Here is a 27,267-nt window from a genome sequence, read left to right on the forward strand (position 1 = left end):
GAAAACAACAGAACGTTTATCATACAGATACTTAAGAGCTTTATAGGAAGAAATGGGGGTTAACCCTGGGTTGGTTCATTAATGAAAAAGGAAAACAAAACAAAAATAAATCTCAAAAGGTGTAACTGTCTAAGTGAGAGCAAACAGTGTCCAAATATAAAAGGCTTAAAAATTAATTGAAATAACGGTGACAAATCAGTCCGTGAAGGTAGCTGTCAGTTGTTGTGGCTAAAAACACGATAATAGCAGACTGTTTCACCGTTATTTCAATACATTTTTAAGCCTCTTATATTTTGGCAGTTTGGGCATAGATGGCCGCTAAGTGGGAGAGTAGGCTTTTGGGTAAGGGGTGCCCTCGAAGGCACATTAGCCTCTACCTCTATCTTGATTAGGCTTCTATTTACTCAATATTAATTTAGACATTTATTTATTTATTATATCTCTCCTCCACTCCTAAGCGGATAAGGGTTCTAATAGCACACCAAACCAATTAGAGGTGTCAGCTTTAACGAACACAGCTGCAGCTACCCCTATTCTCACCCTAGTACTAATTATTAAAGATTTATACTAGGAACCTCAGCCAGATTAACGATATAGTGGAAACAAATCCGTTTTTATTTTATATTTTTTACTAATTTTGTTATATTCAATTCTACTTATTTTAACCTACTATAATAAAAGTTAAGTCTTGTTAGACACTGTTTGCTCTCACATGGACAGTTGCACCTTTTGAGATTTATTTTTGTTTATTAAATGACGCTTTACAACAGATGGAAAATCAGATTTAAATAGAAATGTTTTTACTCACTCACCCTCCCTATTCTAACTCTGCCTTCTCGCTACCCGTTCTCTAGAATTCAGTGTTAGTGTCTACATATAGGGAGAGATTTATAAAAATTTCACTAATGGGGGTAGGGCGCAGTGCTAAAATTGGATAAATCGCCAGGAACATTCCAATGGTTTCCATAGCAACTTCTCCACTTTTAGAATTTATCCCCCAAATTACTGTTTGCACATTACTAGTTCCATATCGCAGACTGCAGGTCAAGGAGCGTAAAATAAGTGTGAATGGAACATTATTGTAAAAGATTTATTAAACAAGGCAAAAAAAGCATTTATCAACACACATATATATAATCTAAATGTACAGAAAATCAATACCTACAATCTCTATTCTACTTTGCAAAAAAAATAAAAAATAAAGTTCCATATATTTGAGATGCACTAATATAAACTTGTAAACTGCTACGAAATGCCACTCTATATGTATATATATAATATGCCAGCTCTTTCAGACTACAATTCACATCATCCTTTGAAAGGTCCCAAGCTACAATGGACTAAACCTTGTCACATGTTTGTGAAGTACTTTCCAGGTGTCTGTGAATCGTGGGAAATGTAATTCACTAACATCTCACACACCATGAGATGTGAGTGAATATTGATGAAATAGCCCGCGATTTGTAAACTTTGGGGTACAATTTAGTACTACCGACATTTTACTGAAAATACCCTCATGTATATACAAAGAGAGTATTTAGAGTCGTCGTCGATGATGATGATCATAGGAATTGTAGTCACACTAAAGCTGGGTAGTTGCTTACTGATTTAGTTACTTAGTTACTAGACACAACCCTGCCCTCGGAATCTTTGAGTACCGTGTATAATGATGCCAAGCATCTCTGTACTGACATAAATAAGCTGATCTGTCTATTAACACTGAGCATTCCTGTATTAATGGGAATTATTATCCTCCTATAATTGTACGGCGTATTCTGACACTGATAGCGGACATTGGTGTGCGGCATTTTAGTTTTCAGACGTTTATGCATAATGGAGAAATATAGACCACAGGAAAAAAAAAACACACAAAAAAAACCCCAAAATATCCCTTTAACTCTTCATGCGCCAGAGGGCAACAAGCGGAGATTTGCAGTTCTCTTATTGCAGCATTTGAAGAGTTAAACAGATATCACAATTCTTTGACTACAGTTCATTATTTGATTTCCCATGGAAGTTTGTTATCCAATTTCGAGGTACTGGCTAACTGTCCTCCTTTGCTATCGCATCATCCCCCTTTTCCCCCAACTCTGGTTCCGGGGGAGGGAGGGGAAATTGTTCCTTCTCTGCCCCTTTCTCCGTTGGTGCCGTTTCCTCAAAGTCCTCTTCCAACAGTGGCTTCTTTTCATCGGAAATATCAGAAGTGTTTTTACTTTGCTTGTCCTGGTCACTGGCCACCAACTCATCCATCTCCACCACTGAATCCATCCTCTTCTCACCAAATGTGGTCATCTCCTGTTCATCCCCAGCCTGAGACTTGAGTACTGCCGCCCCATTCTCTAAAACACTATTCTCTGGCGCTGGCCTCCCCTCGGCCAACTCGGGCACCTGTCCTGCCCACACATCTTGTCCATTTGCCCTTCGACTCCTCTTGCTGAAGTTCTTCGATCCACTTCGTTTTTTCTTTCTCACCAGCATGAATAACATGACAAAAAACAACAAGAGCAGAAGTATAGCTACAACCACAATGACAGATATAAGCCCCTTATTCTTATTATTAAATGTTGCAGTTATGCCACTGTTCTCAGATGGAGAATGGCCCAATGAAGTATGGATTGAGGTCTGAGAAGCTCTGGTTGGTGGATTATGGCCAGCAGATGTTGTCTGTTCTGTAACTGAGCTGTTGTGTTCTAGAGAGTGGTTTGTTGGGATCGTGGTAGAGAAAGAACCAAGAGTGGTACCATCGCCACCTTGCGTTGTTACCTGGATGGTTGTGGGAGAGTCCGTGGACACTTGACCATCAATTAAGTTCTTTGTGATTAAATCACCCCGACGAATTTTAACGGGTCGGCTTGAGTTGTTTTCTGCTCCTAGCCCCCTAGTAAGCAAGGCAGAGGACGGGGTTGCTGTTTCGGCAGTTGTGAACCCTGAAATATTGCTAGTTGTTGGTGCTATTGAGCCATTTATTGTATCATATGATGTAGTTCCATTGAATCCAACACATTGGCATACATCAAAAAATACGAATAAGCTTAGAAGGACCAGCCAATAAAGTTGGCTGCGTTTCATGGTCAAAGTTCACTGTCTCCTTATTTCTTATTTTGTTCTGGAGCAGAGAGATCTGTGGGATAGAAAAACAAAAAACAATGAATCTCCGTTATTGGCAGGCAGTATACAGGTGAATGGGGTCTGTGCTTTATACTGTGCTATATATACTATATACAGTGCTTTATATACTATATACCGTGCTATGACAGCATAATGCTGTCTGTGAAGAAGACCTGGGACCAGTGGGACGAATGTAAAAGAAAGATTGGTGTGGACATGTGTGAGAGTAGGTGGCTGCCACAGTGCGGTATTTAGACAGACAGCTGCCACAATGATGTTTGTGAACAGATAGATGCCACAGGGTTGCATCAGGGCAGATAGGGGCCATGGAGTGTATGAGGACAGGCAGGTGACATGGGGTGTATGAGGGCAGGTGGGTGTCATGGGGTGTATGAGGACAGGTGGGTGTGATGGGGTGTAATTTTCATGGTGGGGACATGGTGTGTATGAGGGCAGGTGGGTGTCATGGGGTGTATGAGGACAGGTGGGTGCGATGGGGTGTATGGCAGGTGGGTGACATTGTTGTGTATGAGGGCAGGCGGGGACATGGTGTGTATGAGGGCAGGCAGGTGACATGGTGTGTATGAGGACAGGTGGGTGCGATGGGGTGTATGGCAGGCAGTTGCCATGGGGTGTATGAAGGCAGGCGGTAGCCATGGGTTGTATAAGGGCAGGTGGTAGCCATGGGGTGTATGAAGGCAGGCGGTAGCAATGGGGTGTATGAGGGCAGGCGATTGCCATGGGGTGTATGAGGGCAGGCGGGGACATGGTGTGTATAAAGGCAGGTGGGTGACATGGGGTGTATGAGGACAGGTGGATGCGATGGGGTGTATGGCAGGCAGTTGCCATGGGGTGCATGAAGGCAGGCGGTAGCCATGGGTTGTATGAGTGCAGGTGGTAGTCATGGGGTGTATGGAGACAGGCGGTAGCCATGGGGTGTATGAAGGCAGGCAGTTGCCATGGGGTGTATGAGGGCAGGCAGTTGCCATGGGTTGTATGAGGGCAGGCAGTTGCCATGGGGTGTATGAGGGCAGGTGGGTGCTATGGGGTGTATGGCAGGCAGTTGCTATGGGGTGTATGAAGGCAGGCGGTAGCCATGGGTTGTATGAGGGCAGGTGGTAGCCATGGGGTGTATGAAGGCAGGCGGTAGCCATGGGGTGTATGAAGGCAGGCGGTAGCCACGGGGTGTATGAGGGCAGGCAGTAGCCATGGGGTGTATGAGGGCAGGCAGTAGTCATGGGGTGTATGAAGGCAGGCAGTTGCCATGGGGTGTATGAGAGCAGGCAGTTGCCATGGGGTGTACGAGGGCAGGCAGTTGCCATGGGGTGTATGAGGGCAGGCGGCTGCCATATTGTATAAGATAAAGCAGTTTGTTGTATCCCTAGCGAGTGGCTATGTCTCTGTCTGTTCTGTCCTGTTTCAGAGGCAGCGGAAGGGTTGGACTCCCTCACAGTTTAGTAAGTTTCCTGTGGTGAACACCGAGGAAAAAAGAAGAAATCAGTTAGAAGAGAGGATATAGCGTGGTTAGTGATTAATGCAGCTCAGGAGATTAACCAATCACCAAGAGAGAGAGCACATTGCGGTGAATGCAATATGGAAACAGGTGTCTCGTTAGACAGACTCCATCGCAATGTGCAGACCCTCTGGAAGTGGGTGACTGAATCAGACAGTTTTATTATATTAAAAGTACTGAATTCAGTGATTTGGACTGGTATAAACAGATCCAATAAACATGCCTCAAATGGCAGAGAGAGAGAGAGAGAGAGAGACAAGGGAAAGAGAGAGTCACCTAGTTACAAAGTTAGAAAGAGACATCATCCCAATAGCAGAGAGAAAAAGCTACCTCTATAAACTGAGAGAGAGAGAGAGAGAGAGCGAGAGAGGGAGGGAGGAACTTTCAATAAACGAGAGAGAACCTATTGACACCGCAGAAAGAAATAAGACAGCATCACAACCAGGGACCAGGACAGCATCACAAAACTATCTCAGAGAAAGAGAGCGACAGCTTCACAATGCCACAGAGTGAGAGAAACAGACAGCATGTCAGCGAGACAGTGCCAATCAGGAAATGAGACTGCTTCCCAGAAACCTTGAATAATTCCAATTAGACTGAAGTATCTAATGCAGACACTGCCTACAATCTGTGCCCTGTCTGTCTGTCTGTCTGTCAGGGTGTCTGTCTGTCTGTCAGGGTGTCTGTCTGTCTGTCAGGGTGCAAGTAGAGAAAATAAGGGATTTGGCGGCACACCCGGAACATGAATTTCTCAGCAGTGGTACTGCCGTAGAGAACAAAATGTATAAATAATACAGATTAAAGAACAGCGCACACAATAACACAGCATTAAATTCTATAAGGCTACTTAAATCGCCTCTCTCAGCAAATAAATATGGAGATTCAGTTCCACCACACGCCCATAATGTGTTAAACCCACCACAAAGTACCCCAATATCGGTGGGTCCTACACTAATTCCAACGTAGGAGACAAGTTAAATATTACCAAATAAGCTAAAGTGTATTTTATTAATCTGATAGCAGGGAGCAGTCTTAGTAAATAAAAGCTGTCTCTTCCACTGAATAAAACTCTCTCTGTGTTTCTCGCTCATTCTCTCCTTTCTCTCCCTGTCTATCTTTTCCTACTACTTTCTCTCTCTCTCTCTCTTTAACGTGTATCTCTCATTCTTTCCTTTTCATTTATCTTCCTCTCTTTCTGTCTTTCCTTCTCCATCTCTCTCTCTCCATCTCTCTCTCTCTCTCCATCTCTCTCTCTCCATCTCTCTCCATCTCTCTCTCTCCATCTCTCTCTCTCTCTCTCTCCATCTCTCTCTCTCTCCATCTCTCTCTATCCATCTCTCTCCATCTCTCTCTCTCTCCATCTCTCTCTCCATCTCTCTCTCTCCATCTCTCTCTCTCTCTCTCCATCTCTCTCTCTCCATCTCTCTCTCTCTCTCTTTCTCTCTCCATCTCTCTCTCTCTCCATCTCTCTCTCTCTCTCTCTCCATCTCTCTCTCTCCATCTCTCTCTCCATCTCTCTCTCTCCATCTCTCTCTCCATCTCTCTCTCTCTCCATCTCTCTCTCTCTCCATCTCTCTCTCCATCTCTCTCTCTCCATCTCTCTCCATCTCTCTCTCTCCATCTCTCTCTCTCTCCATCTCTCTCTCTCTCCATCTCTCTCTCTCTCCATCTCTCTCTCCATCTCTCTCCATCTCTCTCCATCTCTCTCTCTCCATCTCTCTCTCTCTCCATCTCTCTCTCTCTCCATCTCTCTCTCTCTCCATCTCTCTCTCTCTCCATCTCTCTCCATCTCTCTCCATCTCTCTCTCTCCATCTCTCTCTCTCTCCATCTCTCTCTCTCTCCATCTCTCTCTCTCTCTCTCTCTCTCTCTCTCTCCATCTCTCTCCATCTCTCTCCATCTCTCTCTCTCCATCTCTCTCTCCATCTCTCTCTCTCTCCATCTCTCTCTCTCTCCATCTCTCTCTCCATCTCTCTCTCTCCATCTCTCTCCATCTCTCTCTCTCCATCTCTCTCTCTCTCCATCTCTCTCTCTCTCCATCTCTCTCTCTCTCTCCATCTCTCTCTCTCCATCTCTCTCTCTGTCTCTCTCCATCTCTCTCTCTCTCCATCTCTCTCTCTCTCTCTCCATCTCTCTCTCTCCATCTCTCTCTCTCTCTCCATCTCTCTCTCTCTCCATCTCTCTCTCTCTCCATCTCTCTCTCTCTCTCTCTCTCCATCTCTCTCTCTCCATCTCTCTCTCCATCTCTCTCTCCATCTCTCTCTCTCCATCTCTCTCTCTGTCTCTCTTTCTAACTCTAACTTTCTGTTGTCCTCATTGTTTCCTCTCTATCTCTCCCTGTCTCTGTCTCTGTCTCTCTCTTTACCACTCTCTCTCTCATTCCTTCCTCTCCCCCACTTTCTAACTTTCTTGTCTTTCTCCTTTTCTTTCCTCCTACACTCGTATAATCGATACATCCATTGCACGGTATGGCAAGCATGCTCACACTTTAGTGGGCAGGTGCACACATTGATAAATGCCATGTGAGTACCACACATAGACAGCCATAAACTCACATACAGACTCCATGCATGACAGATATACACAGAGACAGCTTGTATCGAACGATGCATGTCAGAGACGCATATAGCAGCTAGATTTCCCTATTGTACAGACACAGATATATTTAACATGTCACTAAGTAAATACATACATATCAGAGACAGACAGACACGATACCTCTGCTCTGCTTGCTGTCCTACAAACTGTGACACCCGCCCCATATGCGCGCGGCTAGACCCTACATGTCACAATCTGTCAGCATTTCCTGTGTGGCAATAGCACACACATAGGATGTGATGATGGAAGCCCGTTGGCCCATCCACCATGGTAAATAGTTAACCTCATGTCGGGTAGTGATTTGCGCTTTGTGTGGCACTAATAATCCCTGCTCTTCGAAATCCATGTAATAAACTTCTCTCTCTGGGGTAATTCCATTGAAACCCCACCATTTGAATAAACCGAACCTTTCCAAGTAAATATCGTAGCTTCAAGAATATCCTCACGCCTTTACTTCAGTAACTCCAAAACCATCCCACCCATAAATTGTCCCAACCTTTCCTCCAGGACCAATAGGATTACAAAATGTTGGCTATACAATTGGATCGTGTGTGTAAGTATATTGTATATTTTATAAATATATGTTTGTGGTCCGGGACAAAAGCCAAGGACATAATAAAGTTTTATGTTATGCCAGTAGTAGCCAGTCAGTTGGGGTGTGCTGAAACCAACGAATGGGTAGGCTTGAAAAAATAAATATTAAAACGACCTAAACTCAAAACTACATTATTAACAAAGGTCCCATTTATAATTAGGCCTACTTGTACCGTGACTGACACAGCAACTGTTACATACCACCGAAAAACTTCGATAAACATCAAGGACCTAAATATGTACCTAATTGGTAAAATTGGGCAAAAATGATAACGTATCCCAGTGAGGAATGTTGAAAACATAAACATGAAACTAAGCTGGTGGTTAGACAGTGTTTTGGATGTGAGTGGTTCTCCTAAATAGCTTCTGTAAGGAAATACTGACTCTTCCCGAGGCTCGTGTCTCGGTACAGCTTCCGAAACTGGATGCCTATGGACCCCTAATCCCTGTTCTTGGTCTTCTCCCCTCTGTCATTCCACAGAGAAGGGATTCAATATAGATTGGCTGTGACTGGTGAGGCCCTAATTGTAATGGCAAGAGAATCCGAAAATACTACCTAGGGCCAGCTAAGGTACCATCACAGCCAGACCAAGCTAAGCCTTACGTCCTATCGAGCAAGGAGGAGGATTGTATTGTAAAAGCGAGTCAATGTCAGGTTTTTGATCAGGTCACCTAAGATACTTATACCGGGGTTAACTTTAGGTTCAGAGGCTACAGGAGGCTTAGGAGGCCTTTGTCCTATATTTTCCTTTATAGGCTTTATTTCCCAAGTGACCTGCTTTGGGCTTATTTCCTTACCCTCTATTTTGTATTCTCCTTTACTCTAATTCCTTTATATTATTTCCACTTCCATTTAATACCTGCTACACTTATTGTTCCTGGAACACCATGTCAAAGATTTCCAATAAAGAACCTAAAGTTAACCCCAGTATAAGTCTCTTGTGACCAGTAGCGTACACACAATCCATGGGGCCCCGGTGCGAAACTGATCCATGCCCCCCCCCCTCTCCCCCGACAGACACATACATACAGACACACATATGTACAGACACACACATACACACAGAGACATATACATACTCACAGACACATACATAGAGACACATACATACAGAGATACAGACACATACACACAGACACATATACATACAGAGACACATACATACACAAAGACAGACACATACACACACACAACACACATACATACAAAGACACATACACACACACAAGACACAGATACAGACACATACATACATACAGACACAGACAGACACATACACACACACATACATACAGAGACACACATACACACACACACACACACATAAACATGCATACAGACACATACACACACAGACAGACTCACAGACACATACACACACACAGACACAGACACATACATACAGTGACACACACATACACACACAAAAACATGCATACAGACACACACACACACAGACAGACTCACAAACACATACACACATACATACAAACAAAAACACACATATACAAAATATACAAAATATTTGTCACCCTCCTGTTTCCTACCTTTTAGGTGCAGGAGGGTGACTTTCCCTCGGGTCCAGTGGTGGCTCAGGCTGGTGGGAGTCAGAGTTCCCACTCTGATTCCCTCTCCTTCCTCCCATGAGGGCTCTCGCTGATAGCTGGGAGGAGTGACGGGCAGTCACTTCCTCCCAGCTGTGATGTCATCACAGGGAGCCCGGTCGCGGGAGGATGCACAGGGGGCACACGGAAGGATTTAACCTCCCTTTTATTAATATGGTGACCCACACAGGTTTTAATGGAGGGGGGGTAGGAGTTACTATTATTACAAGGAGGGAGCTGGAGGGAGCTGGTAGCGCTGCTGGCTCCCTCCTTGTTTTTTTGTTGTTTGTTTTTTCGCGCATACGCAGTGTTATTTTCTCTGTGCTGTGGGGGTTAATAACCCTGCAGCACGGAGTATATTAAACGAACGAAACTAAACAAAAGGGTAATGCATTCGGCATTTTCCCTTTTGTTTATTTTATATTTAGTTTGTAGGGCTTTTGTTTACGTTTTAGTAATTTTCGGACTAAATCTTATTCGTACGAAAACGAATGCACATGTCTACTCTGTGCCGTGTCTTCCATACAATTCAGCCAGCGACCTCCGATCCAAGTGCTTTTTGGACAGATTGGGCACCCGGGAACGTGTTTAGGGGGGTATCACTATTTTCTATAGGTTTATAAGGTTTTTCGTCTGCTCCAGGGATAATTTTACTAGCACCTGTGTGTCTGGGAGCTACTTGAATTAAGTGAGGTATGTTGAAATCCTCTCCCAGACACAGAGGCACCTGGGTGGGTTTAACTGTGCTCTCAATGGAAGAGCCCATGCTGGGGGACGGTGTATATAAACCTGTGGTTCATTTGGTAAAGTTAGTCCTACTTCACCCTTCACTAAGCTGGTGTTTGGGTGAGAATGCTATACAACTATACACACTGGAGCTATTTCACTGTATCCTGATCCAGGGTGGAAAAGCTCCAGGAGGACCCCAGTCAAACCAGGCAACCAGGTCAGAAACATTCCAGGTTTTCCCGGTGGCAGCTAAGAAGCAAGCTTGGTGGAGGTACTCAAGTACAGGGGGCTCTGTCACACAGCTATCTGCCGATCGGTCATTCGGTACAATGGCACGAATAAAGTACAAGTTACAGATTTTTATGTGAAAAGCCGGTTCTGCTGTACGGAGGGATAATTCACTTAGCAGGATATTCTTGTGGGAGTATCCCTCTCGTACAGCAGTGCATGGTGGGAGAAATGTCCTGTATGCTCAGTTCCCCATGTAGTCCCCTACTGTACACAACCCCTGTAAAGTCAGTAAGGAAACCCCTTGCATGGGGAATCACATAAATACCGGAGCTTGTGAATAAAAACCTCAGTTGACTCCCAGAACTGTGTTTCGTCCGGTTACTGGGGGGATTTGGGGTATTGCCTTCCTTTCCAGCGCTTCACTTGGATTACTTTCTTTACCAGCGGAGATATTGGGATTTAATATTGCAGCTCCGCTAACCATCTCCTTCATGGCCTATCTCCCATATCTAGTCACGTTAAGAACATATCAGTATGTCAAATATCACCATGTGCGCTTCATACCGGCCTTTCAATATCTGGGGCTATTTTAACATATAACTGGTTTATTTAATATACTGTTCAATTTCCTTCGGTTTGCTTTGGGTAACAGGTATCAATAGAGTACTGTAGTTCTCTGGGCTCAGTTTACTTTAACTACCTTATCGGCAATCACTCTGCTATTTTATTATGGTGTTAGTAACATAATTCTGAATTATGAACACTAAATTCTCTGGTCTCATTTTTGGGTATTGGGTTTAGGTTATTTTTTTTTATTTTATTCTTTTATTTTTTTTCTCTTTTGGGTGCAGAGAGATAACAACGAACAATTATACACACTGTGGCGGAACCTACCTCGCCACTGGACATTGGAGGGGTCTGGCTGCCTGCCTCTTACCCGCTGACTATGGCCCCTGGAAAACTGGTACATTTAAAGATTTATATTTGGGCTTGTTATACTGTATATTGCTGCTACTGGCCCTTTTAACAGCATCTATGGACACATTGGGACTTTTGGGACTACTGTCCCTTTAAGACTGTGAAGCATATTCTAGTGTACTGCCTGTAATATTATATATGTATTTATATATGTGTTAAGTTTATCCTGGGTGATTTGTATGCAGCATTCATCTGATTGTTCGGTAGAATCACTCCATTCAGTATATTGAGTGAAACTACCGAACAACCAGACCACCCAGGAATGAGTGTGCCTCCAATTAACGTTTGCAACAATGTTGCAAACGGGTAATTGGCAATCAGTGCAGTGTGGTCTGTGTCTTCTGGGTGGCCGCCATTCGGGAGCCGAACACGTGGCGGCGGCCATCTTAAACTACCGAACAGCGGTGTTTTGCCGTCGAGTGTCTGGAACTGAAATCGGACACTCGACTAGGCAAACACCGCTGAGACCTCCAGACTTCCAGATTTCGTGGGGAAACTACCGAACGGCCCGCTGTTCGGTAGAAAGAAACTCACGAACTAGGGGATTCATGCGAATCCCCCTTAGTCTCTATAACACCAGTAATTCGTCTGTTTCATTCCCTTTTCTGTGACCGACCGCAGGGCCAAAATGCATGGAACTGTTTTCGGATACTTTACCCATGCGGTCGGTCAAATCTTTGGAACCCCATATCTCCCGAACTGTTCATCCGAATGACTTGAATTTTGGATATGTTTCCCTCCTGAATAAGGGCTATCCAGCGATGCTGGATTTAAAGGTGTACCCCCTGATTTTGGGGTACATCCAGAACTTGTCTGAAAAAGTGTACAGGATAATTTGGTTTAATGTTATCTGAAGGGAGGGGATTTGTGGGCTGAACCATGTATGTGATTGGTTATTTTATGCCTCCCCCTGGGTGTGGCTTGTATGTGGATTATTGTAATAAAAGCCAGGCTGGATGAGCCAGTCCAGAGTTCCTGTTTTACCCTCAAAGTGATGTGTCGTCTCATTATTGGGGGGAAGGATTTATTGCATGCTGTTCCAGTTGACTGCTAGGAGTACAAGCCTATTCGTATGGTTCCTATTCAATGGTCTACAGCATTCATATGCTTGGGAGAATTTAAAGGTTTCTCGGATTCGGTGATTGTGGTGTCTGCCAGAGTGCTTGGAGTCCTCAGGAAGCACTAGGAGCATCCATTAACGGAGGTACTTAGTCGGGGTGCCAGGTGATCCGTTACACACACAATCACACATGAAGTAACCACAAGTCATCTTAACATGGACAATAAGTGTAGATGTGCTACCTGTTTTATATATGAGTTTACATAAGGGAGGTTCCAATCGCAAAGTGTGTACTGGAGTTGACATAGGATGTACAGTGGTGTTGTCTGGGGTTTAGGTTATTTAACGACTGTACACACTTTGCTCTCCACTTTTTATTCCCTTATTCACGGTGACTGCTAACATTCTAACTTTCAACAATCTACCAGGTGTATCTTTATTTGTTCATATTACATCGTTTTCGCATTTCATGTTTCAAGTCACCACGCAAATGACTGTCAGGTTCGTGATCAGGTCACATAAGAGATGTAATGAACGCTGCTATTTTGAATGCCCGTTCATTTGGTTCCTCCCGAACTGCTATGTACTCAGTGATTATAGCTCGCAGTTCGGGCACTGATCCGTACGGTCTTCAAGACTTGTAAGTAAACCCCGCTGTTTCAGCAATCACATCCCCAAATATCAGTCGAGACTAGATGAAGGGTACAACAACGCTTTATTATGCCACACACGGCTTTTATGCATAAGCCCATGCAAGGGGTCTTCAACACATACAAGATGGGGTCTACACCCGAGAGCCCAAGTGCGGAGAATGGGGGTCGCTGTCCCTTTGTCTCCCAAATATGGAAAGCCCGCCACTCCGGCGAGAGGTCTCCCACACAGGATGACAGGGGGGTCTTCAGACCAAGAGCCTCATTGCCTGGGAGCCAAGGCTCGGGAAAAGAGAGCGTCCCTTTGTCTCCCAGGCACAGAAAAGCCCGCCAAACTTGCCAGTGCCCCAAAAGTGTCCCCACCAACCTCAGGCGACCTCACAATAGCACACTCCCCGACCAATCTTCGTTCGCGAGGCTGAAACCTGCAAGGAAAGCGTCACCTTTCGGGGTACCAATGCTCACCCTGGGCAGCGTTCGTCTATACGAAAAGGCGGCCACCCAGGGGAGAACTCATTTATTTGTGGTTTCACACTTATGTTGCCAGTACAAACGTTGTGGTTTCACACTTATGTTGCAAGTGTGAACCTTCTGATTAATTTGTGGGAACTTTCTAATGGGGGCATCGGGGTGGTCCCCGTTCGGGAGACGAATGGGTTCCGTTCGTAAGCACACTCCTGAACGGGGAACAGGGCATACATAATACCGCGGGAATTAGGGAGTTATCTACTTATTCATTCCTGTCATTCCATTGACTGGCTAAGTAACTTACATTTTATATGAATGTGTGTTACTTGATTGTTGTAAGTGTTCCAAATGCTAAGAGCTGAATCCTGGCTATGTTTGTATACTTTTTATTTAAACTTGTATACAGTGTAACATTCTTCATTCTTTCACTGGGTAAGTATATTAGTACTTCGGCAATACTGTGCTTCGGAACTTCGGAACTTCAACACTTCGCAAATTCGGGAATTTCGGAACTTCAGCAATTCGGCAATTCAGCTATTCGGATGTATCCGAATGTCCGAATAGCCTGAAATGTCTAGTAAACATCTAACCCCCAACAAAACCTGGTATAAAATAGTGAGGTAGTCAGGTTAGCATACTTCATATACCATAGCAAACAAGACTACTCACCAAATAAAAATAATAAATGAAACCGTGAGAAACTGTGTAAAAAGTGTAAACATTATTTTAGCTGGGGGGGTTGTTGTTATGAAAAGGGACCACATAACCTCTGGATTCGGACAACCTGTAATCTTATGACACCACAACAAACACCACTACAAAATCTATATTACTAGAAACCGTTTTTTCCCTTTTTTTTAATATTCATTTTGTTTGCTAGTATCAAGCTGTTTTTCTAAATGTTGAAATTGTTTTTTTATGTTGTAGTGTTTTTATGACAGGGATTCTCAACCATCGGATCTCCTGCTCAGGGCCGGTGCTTCAATTTGCCAACTTAGGCGGTGGCCTAGGGCGCCAGTTCCCTGGGGGCACCTCAGGCAAGCTTGTGGCTAATGCTGTTTGGGACTGTCCGGGTGAATGAGCCGCCCAGACAGACCTAGTAATGAATTTCTGTAGAATATACCTGTGAATTAGAGACTTTAATTTGCCTGTTTCCCCGGTATTTTTTTCTATCATTTATTTTATTTACTTTGTTCTTGGCGCACCCTGTACTTGTTGTTTTCTGTTTTCCCAGTCCTTTGAAGGGTTTTGAGGGTTACCCTTCCTCTCAGGTGTGCAGCCTCCCCCTCCTCTTTGTGATCAGTTTGGATAGCGCTGTTCCATCCCTCTTTTTTCTTTATTAGACCCAGTAATGAGTTGTAAAACTGGCCAGAAACAGTAAGATTCTGGGCAGGAATCAGGATGGCAGTCAGGCGCCAACGTCCGCAGCACAGCCATTACCCACACGGTGCTGAAGGAGTTCCTGGCCGGTGCCTGGCTGCACTTGAATCTCACGCTATTAGGAAGCAGGTGGGCACAGCGTCTGTGCGCTCCCGCCCCCGGCCACGCGGGTGGGGATATGGGAGGGCAGGATCAAGGAAGGAAGTGAGGCAGGGCGGCAGAGTGTCCCAGAAGGACCAGCACTGGGTGCACTTTTCACTCCCTCCCAGCTGATGGGGCTGATGCAGGGAGTGACGGTATGCCAGGCAGATAAGCTCAGTCAAGATGCCTGGGATACATGTACAGTCAACTGATATATGAAATGAAGGTAAGTTTGTGGTTTAGAGAATGTGTGTGTATGCATGGGACAGTGTGCTTGTGTCCATACCAGTGTGTGTGTCTGCATGGGACAGTGTGTTTGTGTCCATACCAGTGTGTGTGTCTGCATGGGTCAGTGTGTTTGTGTCCGTACCAGTGTGTGTGTCTGCATGGGACAGTGTGTTTGTGTCCATACCAGTGTGTGTGTCTGCATGGGTCAGTGTGTTAGTGTCCATACCAGTGTTTGTATCTGCATGGGTCTGTGTGTTTGTGTCCGTACCAGTGTGTGTGTCTGCATGGGCCAGTGTGTTTGTGTCCGTGCCAGTGTGTGTGTGTCTGCATGGGTCAGAGTGTTTGTGTCCGTACCAGTGTGTGTGTCTGCAAGGGTCAGTGTGTGTGTGTCTGCACGGATTAGTGTGTGTGTGTCTGCATGGGTCAGCGTGTGTGTGTCTGCACGGATTAGTGTGTGTGTGTCTGCATGGGTCAGCGTGTGTGTGTCTGCACGGATTAGTGTGTGTGTATGCATGGGTCAGCGTGTGTGTGTCTGCACGGATTAGTGTGTGTGTCTGCGTGGGTCACTGATTTGTGAGTCTGTATGTATTTATTTGTCAGTGATTGTATTTATGCACTAAGGACAGTTTTAATATTTTTTTTTAAATCAATACTTTTAAAAGAACACTATAACGTTAGGAATATAAACCTGTATTCCGAATACTATAGTGTTTCTGTACCTACAATGATTCAACACCCCCCCCCCTAAAAATTGTATAAAAAGATAAATGAAATGTAAAAAAAAAGCCTGTGGGGCGGCAACATTTTTTTTTGCCCAGGGCGGCACAAATCCTGGCACAGGTGCTGCTCCTGCTTAATTTATTGTCAGCCATTTAAAAGCTGGATTCAGGGGGCGGAGCTAGCCGCAGACCAGCACGGACGCACTGTAAAGAGCTCCGTACCAAAACGAGCAATTAACCTGATATAACGGCGGAAATCGGGCGTCTATCTCCACCAAACCTTCACCGCTGGTCGAGGCACAGAAAATGGGCAAGAAAAATAAAAAAACAAGACCGGATAAAACCCCTCTAAGCCACGATATTGGCGAACTCCTGCAAAACTCACAGAAGGCCGCATGGGAGAAAATGGCGCTGGGAGAAGACGGGTACTCTGACTCATCTGGAGATTTTTACCCAGACCCAGGAGAAAGCGTAGCGATCAGCCAGTCCACAGGGCACAAGGCCAAAGCATCCCCGGCGGGATAACCGGTCACAGCAGCCCTGCTGACAAAAATGTTCATGGAACTCAGACAAGACCTGGCTGCCGACAGAACACACTTCAAAGAGGCCATGGAGAGGGGCCACCACGAGGATTACCCACCTAGAAGCCAAAACAAACTCGCAAGACACACTCGCAAGACACACTTAACACTCTGGAACAACAAATGTCTGATCTCCACAGACTTCAAATGGGCACAGCAGAGAAGGTGGAGGCCATGGAGGCAGGGCCGGACTGGCCCACCGGGATACCGGGAAATTTCCCGGTGGGCCGGTGCACTTGGGGCCGCACAGTGCAGCAGCCCTTCCTCTCCCCACACAGTACACACAGTGAGCAGCAGGCACTCCAAAGTGAAGTGTCAATGTTGCTGGGGAGTGAAGGATAAGGAGCAGGGAGGGTGGCAGCCCTGTGCCTGCCTGTCAGCCTTCACACACAGGAAGCATATGACCCGGCAATCAGGCAGAGCAGGGCAGCCCACGCGGGTCCTCTGCCTTTTGCTTCCTGTGTGTAAAGTGCTGGCAGGCAGGGAGAGGAGTGGGGCCAGACAGAGCTGCAGGCAGGGAGAGGAGTGGGGCCAGACAGAGCTGCAGGCAGGGAGAGGAGTGGGCAGGGGGCCAGACAGAGCTGCAGGCAGGGAGAGGAGTGGGGCCAGACAGAGCTGCAGGATGGGGGAGGAGTGGGGCCAGACAGAGCTGCAGGATGGGGGAGGAGTGGGGCCAGACAGAGCTGCAGGCAGGGAGAGGAGTGGGGCCAGACAGGGCTGCAGGATGGGGGAGGAGTGGGGCCAGACAGAGCTGCAGGCAGGGAGAGGACTGGGGCCAGACAGAGCTGCAGGATGGGGGAGGAGTGGGGCCAGACAGAGCTGCAGGCAGGGAGAGGAGTGGGGCCAGACAGAGCTGCAGGCAGGGAGAGGAGTGGGCAGGGGGCCAGACAGAGCTGCAGGCAGGGAGAGGAGTGGGCAGGGGGCCAGACAGAGCTGCAGGCAGGGAGAGGAGTGGGGCCAGACAGAGCTGCAGGATGGGGGAGGAGTGGGTCCAGACAGAGCTGCAGGATGGGGGAGGAGTGGGGCCAGACAGAGCTGCAGGCAGGGAGAGGAGTGGGGCCAGACAGGGCTGCAGGATGGGGGAGGAGTGGGGCCAGACAGAGCTGCAGGATGGGGGAGGAATGGGGCCAGACAGAGCTGCAGGATGGGGGAGGAGTGGGGCCAGACAGAGCTGCAGGCAGGGAGAGGAGTGGGGCCAGACAGAGCTGCAGGATGGGGGAGGAGTGGGGCCAGACAGAGCTGCAGGCAGGGAGAGGAGTGGGGCCAGACAGAGCTGCAGGCAGGGAGAGGAGTGGGGCCAGACAGGGCTGCAGGCAGGCTGCTTCTCAGCCAGGAGCTGAGGGAGCACGGAGCACGGAGCAAGGTGGGCTCAGTGAGCTGTGACACCCAGGTATTTAATGTTCATTTCCAGGATTCATAGGGTGTGTGTATATTTGAGTGTGTAATTGTGTGTGGGAGGTGTTTTTGAAGATATTATGTGAGTGTCAGTATGGAATTCTGTATGTGTGAGTGTCAGTATGGGTCAATGTTTGTGTGAATGTCAGTATGGATCAATGTGTGAGTGTCAGTATGGATCAATGTATGGATTACTGTGTGTGACTGTCAGTGTGGATCAATGTATGTGTGAGTGTCAGTATGGATCAATGTATGTGTGAGTGTCAGTATGGATCAATGTATGTGTGAGTGTCAGTATGGATCAATGTGTGAGTGTCAGTATGGATCAATGTATGGATTACTGTGTGTGACTGTCAGTGTGGATCAATGTATGTGTGAGTGTCAGTATGGATCAATGTGTGAGTGTCAGTATGGATCAATGTGTGAGTGTCAGTATGGATTACTGTGTGTGACTGTCAGTGTGGATCAATGTATGGATTACTGTGTGTGTGAGTGTCAGTATGGATTATTGTATGTATCTATCAGTATGGATTACTGTGTTAGTGTCAGTATGGATCACTGTGCGCCAGTGTATGTGAGTGTGTGGGCATCAGTACGTGCCAGTGAGTATCCATTAATCAAAAATCTGTGTTTATGCTTGTGTGTTTTTTTTTTTTTTAAATGACATGTTGAATTAAAAAATAAAATATAGCTTTGCTTTATCTATGTTATTTGTGAAAGTATTCTGCATAGATACATATGCACAAATGGTATTATATCACTATATATATATATATATATGTATGTATGTATATAAATCGCAAGCATAATTTTAATAATTATTATGTTTATAATATATAATATTTTCATGCATAATACACACACACACACACACATATACATATACATATATAATGTATGAAGGGTTTGACATTTGCCAAAGGGTTATTACTAATAGTTTTAATTTTAAAAAGTGAAAATCTAAATTTCATAATTTAAACCAAAATAGCGGATTTGAAACAAAATTTTAACTTGGGTATAGTGACAGCTTGACTATTGTAGCCTAAATTTAGCAATTTACATTTTCATTCACAAAAATATTAGTTTAGTGGATAACCCTGCCTACTCCCAGTCTTTCATTCCCTGGTATCAAACTACATACAACGAAGAGTGCGCTCATAGGAATGAGGACTAACCAAAATAACATTTATTTAAATCAGACGTGCAGCAGCATTCAGTCAATGTTTCATTCCCATTACTGGACCTTTCAAAATTATAAGGATGAAACGTTGAAGTAAGATGTTGCACATCTGATTAGAATAAAACAGCTCTTTTGTTTATTTTAAGTCCTGTGAGTGCGCTCCTTCTTGTTGGTTAAATAATTGTAACTGTATATCTGTCACAGCTGGCACAATTTATGATGGGGCTGGTATAACATTTTTCCAGGGCTGCTTTTTATTCCCAGTCCGGCCCTGCATGGAGGACCACAGAAGGAGAAACAACCTAAAGGTCAGAGGGGTACCTGAGGATGTAGGGCTAGCAGACCTCCCACACTATGTGAGGCGCCTAATAGCATCATTACTGCAGCCCAAACAGGCAAAACTTGTCAAAATAGATGGACTGTTCCTCCTGCCCAAATCGACAAACGCACCCCCTACCGCCACGGCCGACATTATTGTGAGATTCCAATCCCACCAAGATAAGACCGCAGTACTCACAGCGACCCAAGGGAAAACCCCTCTATCATTCGAGGACTCTCAATTATTGTTGTTCCCCAACCTAACGAGAAATACCCTAAGCTGGCGCAAATCGCTGCAACCAGGTCTACAACACCTGAGATCTAACAACATACTATACCGCTTGGGAACACCACGGCTCCTCACCTTCACATACCAAGGGACTACCTACCGGGCGAGAAGCCCGCATGATCTGGACACTCACCTGAGCCAACTAGGCCTGACGGTCCCACGACCAGAGTCCACGACCATTATGTCCAGGCTGGACCCCACTGCCACGAAATAATTTATACCCAGGTCATCCAGATGCACTACACATGCAAGCGACAACTTGACCGACTCACGCCGCAAGACCATCCCTCCATCCTCCAGGATGCCACAGATCCCGCCACTAAAACCCGTGTCTATATCCACCAAGTTACCATTGTTTCTTGTTCTTTTTAATTTTTGTTTTAAGGTTCTCACTCTGGCATGGAGCTATTAAGTCTAATGCCCCTAATTAGCCCTTGCCTTACTTGGTGTCCAGAGAGTCGTTAATCTGTTATGTTCTTACTTTGACCAACCTGTTTTATACAACAACAAAAAAACACTCAGCATGGGCCATGACTCAATATCAGCTATGCATATATTGTTGTGTGTGAATTATTAGGGCAATGGCCCACATATTGTTAAATATTGCCATCTTGACATGCTGAGTGAACAAAATAAAGAATTAAAAAAAAAAAAAGCTGGATTCAATAAATATGGTCATCTTTATCTTTTACTGTGAGCCACCCATACAGTGCCAAAAAAGAGAACCATCTATGGCAAACAGACAAACTCACTGGGACGTTTTATACATTTATTTACTGCATGAATACAAACATTAATACAAATACAATGCTAAATGCTAGAGGCATTACATATAGATCCCAAATCCCACTTCTATTATATATAAATAGATTTCTCCCACTGCATGTTGGGAGACATTCATACAGTCCTCTTCATTTGTTGGGTTTCAGTCATTTGTATGGTCAAGTTGCATTTTATCCACAGCAACTTTAGTAAAGGCCTGAGGGAGGACTAGACCCCGTGCTCTCACATGTCCCTCGGAGCATGATTGCGCCACCAGAAGTCACCAATGTCCTGCAGTGTGACTCGTGGCTGTTGGGCGATGGCTTCTTCCCATTCGGTGGTTCCTGAAGGGGCTTCCAGGACATAACTGGACGGTCGAGTCTCTAAGTCACACAATAGGTCTGTCTGACTCTGTGACATGGGAGGCATTGCCCACAGCTCTAGTGGCATTAAGGAGGGCGGTGGGTTGTTGTGGCGGGCGGCATCAGATCTTTGAGCCAGCTTGAAGCACAGCGAGATGCAGATAACCATAAATAGTCCAGTCAGGATGGCCAAAGTTAGGATAATCACAATACAATGGCCACAAACACCAGAAAGCCACAAATCACTGCTGGAAGACGTGAGTGTGGGAGGGTGTGAGGGAGAGACCGCCATCACATGAGTGCACGAACCAACCTGAAAACAAACACAAAGAGCAGTGGGTACTTACATCATGATGTACTGCGTGTCATGCGTATATATAATGTGTGGGGTGTATAGACTGGTACTGTGTGCCGTGGGTATATATAATGTGTGGGGTGGATAGAATGGTACTTTGTGCCATGGGTATATATAATGTAAGGGGTGTATAGACCGGTACTGCGTACCGTGGGTATATATAATGTGTGGGGTGTATAGACTGGTACTTCGTGCCGTGGGTATATATAATGTGAGGGGTGTATAGACTGGTACTGCGTGCTGTGGGTGTATATAATGTGAGGGGTGTATAGACTGGTACTGCGTGCCGTGGGTGTATATAATGTGAGGGGTGTATAGACTGGTACTGCGTGCCGTGGGTGTATATAATGTGAGGGGTGTATAGACTGGTACTGCGTGCCGTGGGTATATATAATGTGAGGGGTGTATAGACTGGTACTACGTGCCATGGGTATATATAATGTGAGGGGTGTATAGACTGATACTGCATGCCGTGGGTATATATAATGTGAGGGGTGTATAGACTGGTACTGCGTGCCGTGGGTATATATAATGTGAGGGGTGTATAGACTGGTACTGCATGCCGTGGGTATATATAACGTAAGGGGTGTATAGACTGGTACTACGTGTCGTGGGTATATATAATGTGAGGGGTGTATAGACTGGTACTGCGTGCCGTGGGTATATATAATGTGAGGGGTGTATAGACTGGTACTTCGTGCCGTGGGTATATATAATGTGAGGGGTGTATAGACTGGTACTGCGTGCCGTGGGTATATATAATGTGAGGGGTGTATAGACTGGTACTGCGTGCCGTGGGTATATATAATGTGAGGGGTGTATAGACTGGTACTGCGTGCCGTGGGTATATATAATGTGAGGGGTGTATAGACTGGTACTGCGTGCCGTGGGTATATATAATGTGAGGGGTGTATAGACTGGTACTGCGTGCCGTGGGTATATATAATGTGAGGGGTGTATAGACTGGTACTACGTGTCGTGGGTATATATAAGGTGAGGGGTGTATAGACTGGTACTGCGTGCCGTGGGTATATATAATGTGAGGGGTGTATAGACTGGTACTTCGTGCCGTGGGTATATATAATGTGAGGGGTGTATAGACTGGTACTGCGTGCCGTGGGTATATATAATGTGAGGGGTGTATAGACTGGTACTTCGTGCCGTGGGTATATATAACGTAAGGGGTGTATAGACTGGTACTACGTGTCGTGGGTATATATAATGTGAGGGGTGTATAGACTGGTACTGCGTGCCGTGGGTATATATAATGTGAGGGGTGTATAGACTGGTACTTCGTGCCGTGGGTATATATAATGTGAGGGGTGTATAGACTGGTACTGCGTGCCGTGGGTATATATAATGTGAGGGGTGTATAGACTGGTACTGCGTGCCGTGGGTATATATAATGTGAGGGGTGTATAGACTGGTACTGCGTGCCGTGGGTATATATAATGTGAGGGGTGTATAGACTGGTACTACGTGTCGTGGGTATATATAAGGTGAGGGGTGTATAGACTGGTACTATGTACTGCGGGTTTATATAACATAAGGGGTGTATAGACTGGTACTGCATGCCGTGGGTATATATAATGTGAGGGGTGTATAGACTGGTACTGCGTGCCGTGGGTATATATAATGTGAGGGGTGTATAGACTGGTACTGCGTGCCGTGGGTATATATAATGTGAGGGGTGTATAGACTGGTACTGCGTGCCGTGGGTATATATAATGTGAGGGGTGTATAGACTGGTACTGCGTGCCGTGGGTGTATATAATGTGAGGGGTGTATAGACTGGTACTTCGTGCCGTGGGTATATATAATGTGAGGGGTGTATAGACTGGTACTGCGTGCCGTGGGTATATATAATGTGAGGGGTGTATAGACTGGTACTGCGTGCCGTGGGTATATATAATGTGAGGGGTGTATAGACTGGTACTGCGTGCCGTGGGTGTATATAATGTGAGGGGTGTATAGACTGGTACTTCGTGCCGTGGGTATATATAATGTGAGGGGTGTATAGACTGGTACTTCGTGCTGTGGGTATATATAATGTGAGGGGTGTATAGACTGGTACTGCATGCCGTGGGTATATATAATGTGAGGGGTGTATAGACTGGTACTGCGTGCCGTGGGTGTATATAATGTGAGGGGTGTATAGACTGGTACTTCGTGCCGTGGGTATATATAATGTGAGGGGTGTATAGACTGGTACTTCGTGCTGTGGGTATATATAATGTGAGGGGTGTATAGACTGGTACTTCGTGCTGTGGGTATATATAACGTAAGGGGTGTATAGACTGGTACTTCGTGCTGTGGGTATATATAACGTAAGGGGTGTATAGACTGGTACTGCGTGCCGTGGGTATATATAATGTGAGGGGTGTATAGACTGGTACTGCGTGCCGTGGGTATATATAATGTGAGGGGTGTATAGACTGGTACTGCGTGCCGTGGGTATATATAATGTGAGGGGTGTATAGACTGGTACTGCGTGCTGTGGGTATATATAATGTGAGGGGTGTATAGACTGGTACTTCGTGCTGTGGGTATATATAACGTAAGGGGTGTATAGACTGGTACTGCATGCCGTGGGTATACTGATAGTGGCACTGCTCATTGTATGATTACATCTTATTGTATAATTTATTTGACGTTCAGTGTATTACTGCAGCTCAATGAGTTATCCAAGTTTATTGTATTATTACAGTTTATTATATTATTACAGCTTTGTGGCGGATTAGCCACTGTTTATTGTGTTGTTATAAAGCTGTGTATATACCTTTAAGAACCAAGTATATGTATGCTATGTAGGTTCTATGCGAACAATAGCGTTCGTATGCTGGCGGCATGAAAAACCGCCAGCATTCATACAATTGTTTCACGAACAGTGAATGTCAACACTGTTCGTGAAACGAACCAAACTACCGAAGGGAGACCACACACAGGAGGTTGTGTGGCTCCCATTAAGGATTGCAACATTGTTGCAATCGGTAATTAGAGGGATTCAGGGTGGCCGCCGTTTGGCTACCAACCACACGGTGGTCGGCCATCTTGGATCCTTTGTTAGCCCAGCGGTATTTTGTCGTCGAGCACCTGGAACCAAAATCGGCTACTCGGCCGCACAAATACCGCTGGACTTCCAAGCCGTTCGGGAGCCCCGGTCCTTCGGTAAAGTGGTTCCCTACAGTCAATCGGTAGTTTGAAGGTAACTTGAATATAATACTTGTTTTGTGCGGCGTTCGGTTATTTATGCTGGGATCTGAGCGGTACTTTCACGAAATGTACGCTCAGACCCCAGCTATCTGCCGAACGTCCATTCGTTTAACCCCTTAAGGACCAAACTTCTGGAATAAAAGGGAATCATGACATGTCATGTGTCCTTAAGGGGTTAAATGTGATGAATAATGTAAAAGTTATACATTTTAGTGTAAAATGCCGGTTCTGCTGCACGGAGGGATAATCCACTTAACTGTATATTTTAGTGGGAGTATCCCTCTCGTCCAGCAGTGCCTGATGGGAGAAATGTGCAAAATGCCCCTGTTATGTCAGTACGGAAACCCCTTGCATGGGGACTGGCATAAATACTGGAACTGTGAATAATGACCTCAGTTGACTCCCAGCCTATGTGTCGTCTAGTTCTTGGTAACGAAGGATTCTTACAACGCTACTGGGATTATTGTCTGCTGTATTGATTTGCCTGGATTATTTTATGTTGTACCTGTTACCCAGCGGAGATACTGTGGATTATACTACCTCTCCGCTACAATCTTATTGTATTATGTATTACAGCTCGGTGTAAGGGTTAAGCTACGAACAGCCTACAAACTGTGTGATAAAAGTGGTTACTCTCCATGGCACCCTTAGCAAAAAATAAAAAAAGTTTCAGACCAAATTCTAACAGTGATTTCTAATGAAAGTGGCACTTTTATAAACTCTTGGGAAAAAATGACGTATTCCAGACACATAAAGCACAGGAGGCTAAAGTACTTTGCCTGGACTGTCCTTTAATTCTGTTTCAGGGGGAAGCTGATGATTTCACTAAACACAGCCACGGCAGTGGTTATGGTACTCGTGCTCTGGGCACCACTTTATGTTTTCACACACTAAATGCTGCACTGGGAACTGCTTCCAATTTAAGGAAGGGAAGTTATTTTTATAACGAGAAGTTGGCCATTAAGAAGTGTTCTAAAAAACAAACAAAAAAAAACCACACAAACCATTGACATAGAGAAGAGAAATAAGCAAGAAATAAAACAAGTGCTTTGCTTGCATTGTGTAAACTGTGAGGGGTAGGATGACGTCCAATGGTTCTTTCGTAAAAAACAAATGAAACCAAACAGATGATTACAATGAGAATTACGAAGAAGTGAATTGATTGCTGCAGGGTTTCTAAGTCTATCTAAAAAGTGAGTTATGTGTTATGACGGCTCGTGGACTCGCTTCCTAACATAAGTAGTATTATCAGTGCTTGGTTATCACGACTCCAGGAGAAGTCAAGGCCAAAAAGCAAAACATCTTCAATAGGTGGTGATAAAATCCCCTTTCAAAAATAAATTGATATATTTTCCGTCATCGCCCAGCCACAGTATGCTACCAATCCTCCATCCAACTGACCCGAGCTAGAAACATGTTAGAGGACATATGCTGAGGCCACTACCCAAGATTAGCATTACCTCAACCCCGGTCTTTAAAAAAAAAAAAAAAATAGATGGGTTCACGTCTATTATTTTTTACATTTGGTGGCTGAAGGCGAGGAAGCCTGGCCCGCTCAGAATGTATCATTTTTTTTTAATGTCATGGACTCCATGTTTGTTTATGTTTTTACATTATTAGCTTCCTCGGCTTTGTATACTGGCGCCCATGCCCAGGTACCCTGCAGCAGACAACGTGAGTTTTATACGACATAGAATATATACCAAATAAACATTTTTGTTTACAGTGTCACAAGATGGTTAGGTCTGGGTGGACCAGAATTGTAAGTGCTTCCTTTTCTCAATGGTCACCTGTAATCTGGCACAATGACAAACCACAAAACCCAACTTTGCAGGTACACTCCACCCAAACGTTCATCAGAAACTTCATCGACCAAATGAAACCTCCATTAATGGGATCGGAGGGCATCTTCTCCGTACAATGGGCGCTCATTTCCCATAATGCTGTGTTCAACAGTTACGGCACAAAATATTGGGGGAGATTCAGCAAGTGGCAGAATTTAAAACGACATTTATTATGTCAAAATCTTTAGATCACTTTGATAAATATGATCAAAATATTGATAGAATGTAACTGCTACCTTTCAGAACACTTTGGTAAATAACCACATAGGGATTTTTTTTAGCAGACAGATATAGGTTTGAAGCCAGCGAGACAAATTGAACAAGAGTCAGAGTCCATTACCCGTATCTTACCCATAATGCAGCAGGTTACCCTATTCCAGCCCCTACCCGAGCTAAACACGGATTTTGTTTGTCTCGTTGAGTCTATCAACCTGTGTGCATGCTGTAGTTGTGTTTGTGTGAGGGAGACACAGGATTACTAAAATAGAAACTGCTGTGAATGTGTAGGCCCATGTTTTATTTCACCAAGTTTGGTCTCATATATGAATTTTGTTTTTAATTCCCAATCATTCACGCTGTAGTGAAAATAGTGCAGCTGTGTGGGTGCTGTGCACATATTGCGGTAGAGCAGACAGGACTCTGTGAACTTGCTGTGGTGCAGTGTGTGCACAGGAAGGCTGTGCTGTACACGTATTGTGAGTTTGTAAAGTGTCAGCACATGTTATCATTTCACCATTAGAACACAGTTTGGGTCCGAGGGGCCAAGCCTCCCGAACATGGTACCGTACCTTATACGAAGCTGTAGCTGATCCTCACCCGGCCTTCTGAAGCTGTTTAGGGGAGGGGTAAGGATATTGCAGTTCAAGACAAAAAAACCCACACAAAAAAAAAGCAGCACTTTATAACCAACTTCCTCTCTTTACAACACCCTCCTGAGCAGATTTGAGAAGGGGAAATGATGCACTGC

General features: G+C 45.1%; 2 protein-coding genes across 4 annotated transcripts in view; one reads left to right on the plus strand and one right to left on the minus strand.

Moving 5' to 3' along the window:
• LOC134571021 (zymogen granule membrane protein 16-like) overlaps positions 1-27,267 on the plus strand; it is a 71,521-nt gene that overhangs the window by 11,903 nt on the left and 32,351 nt on the right. The gene's annotated exons all lie outside the window — the stretch shown is intronic.
• SPN (sialophorin) lies at positions 1,206-27,159 on the minus strand. 3 transcript variants are annotated; one of them, XM_063430815.1, is made up of 2 exons: positions 27,089-27,159; positions 1,206-3,121 (listed from the first exon to the last, which is right to left on the minus strand). In XM_063430815.1, exon 2 carries the CDS (start codon positions 3,067-3,069, stop codon positions 2,044-2,046), a length of 1,026 nt encoding a protein of 341 aa, XP_063286885.1. In that variant the 5' UTR covers positions 3,070-3,121; positions 27,089-27,159; the 3' UTR covers positions 1,206-2,043. The 3 variants fall into 3 exon arrangements, with proteins under 3 accessions (XP_063286885.1, XP_063286883.1, XP_063286884.1); XM_063430813.1 differs by lacking the exon at positions 27,089-27,159 and adding an exon at positions 7,339-7,378; XM_063430814.1 differs by lacking the exon at positions 27,089-27,159 and adding an exon at positions 7,313-7,366.

This window comes from Pelobates fuscus, chromosome 8 (genome assembly GCF_036172605.1).
Source record: "Pelobates fuscus isolate aPelFus1 chromosome 8, aPelFus1.pri, whole genome shotgun sequence".
Lineage (NCBI taxonomy): Eukaryota > Metazoa > Chordata > Amphibia > Anura > Pelobatidae > Pelobates > Pelobates fuscus.

What these genes read in the sequence shown, in the direction of transcription:
- SPN (XM_063430815.1), bottom strand. Translation starts at nt 3,069, where the DNA reads ATGAAACGCAGCCAACTTTATTGGCTGGTCCTTCTAAGCTTATTCGTA.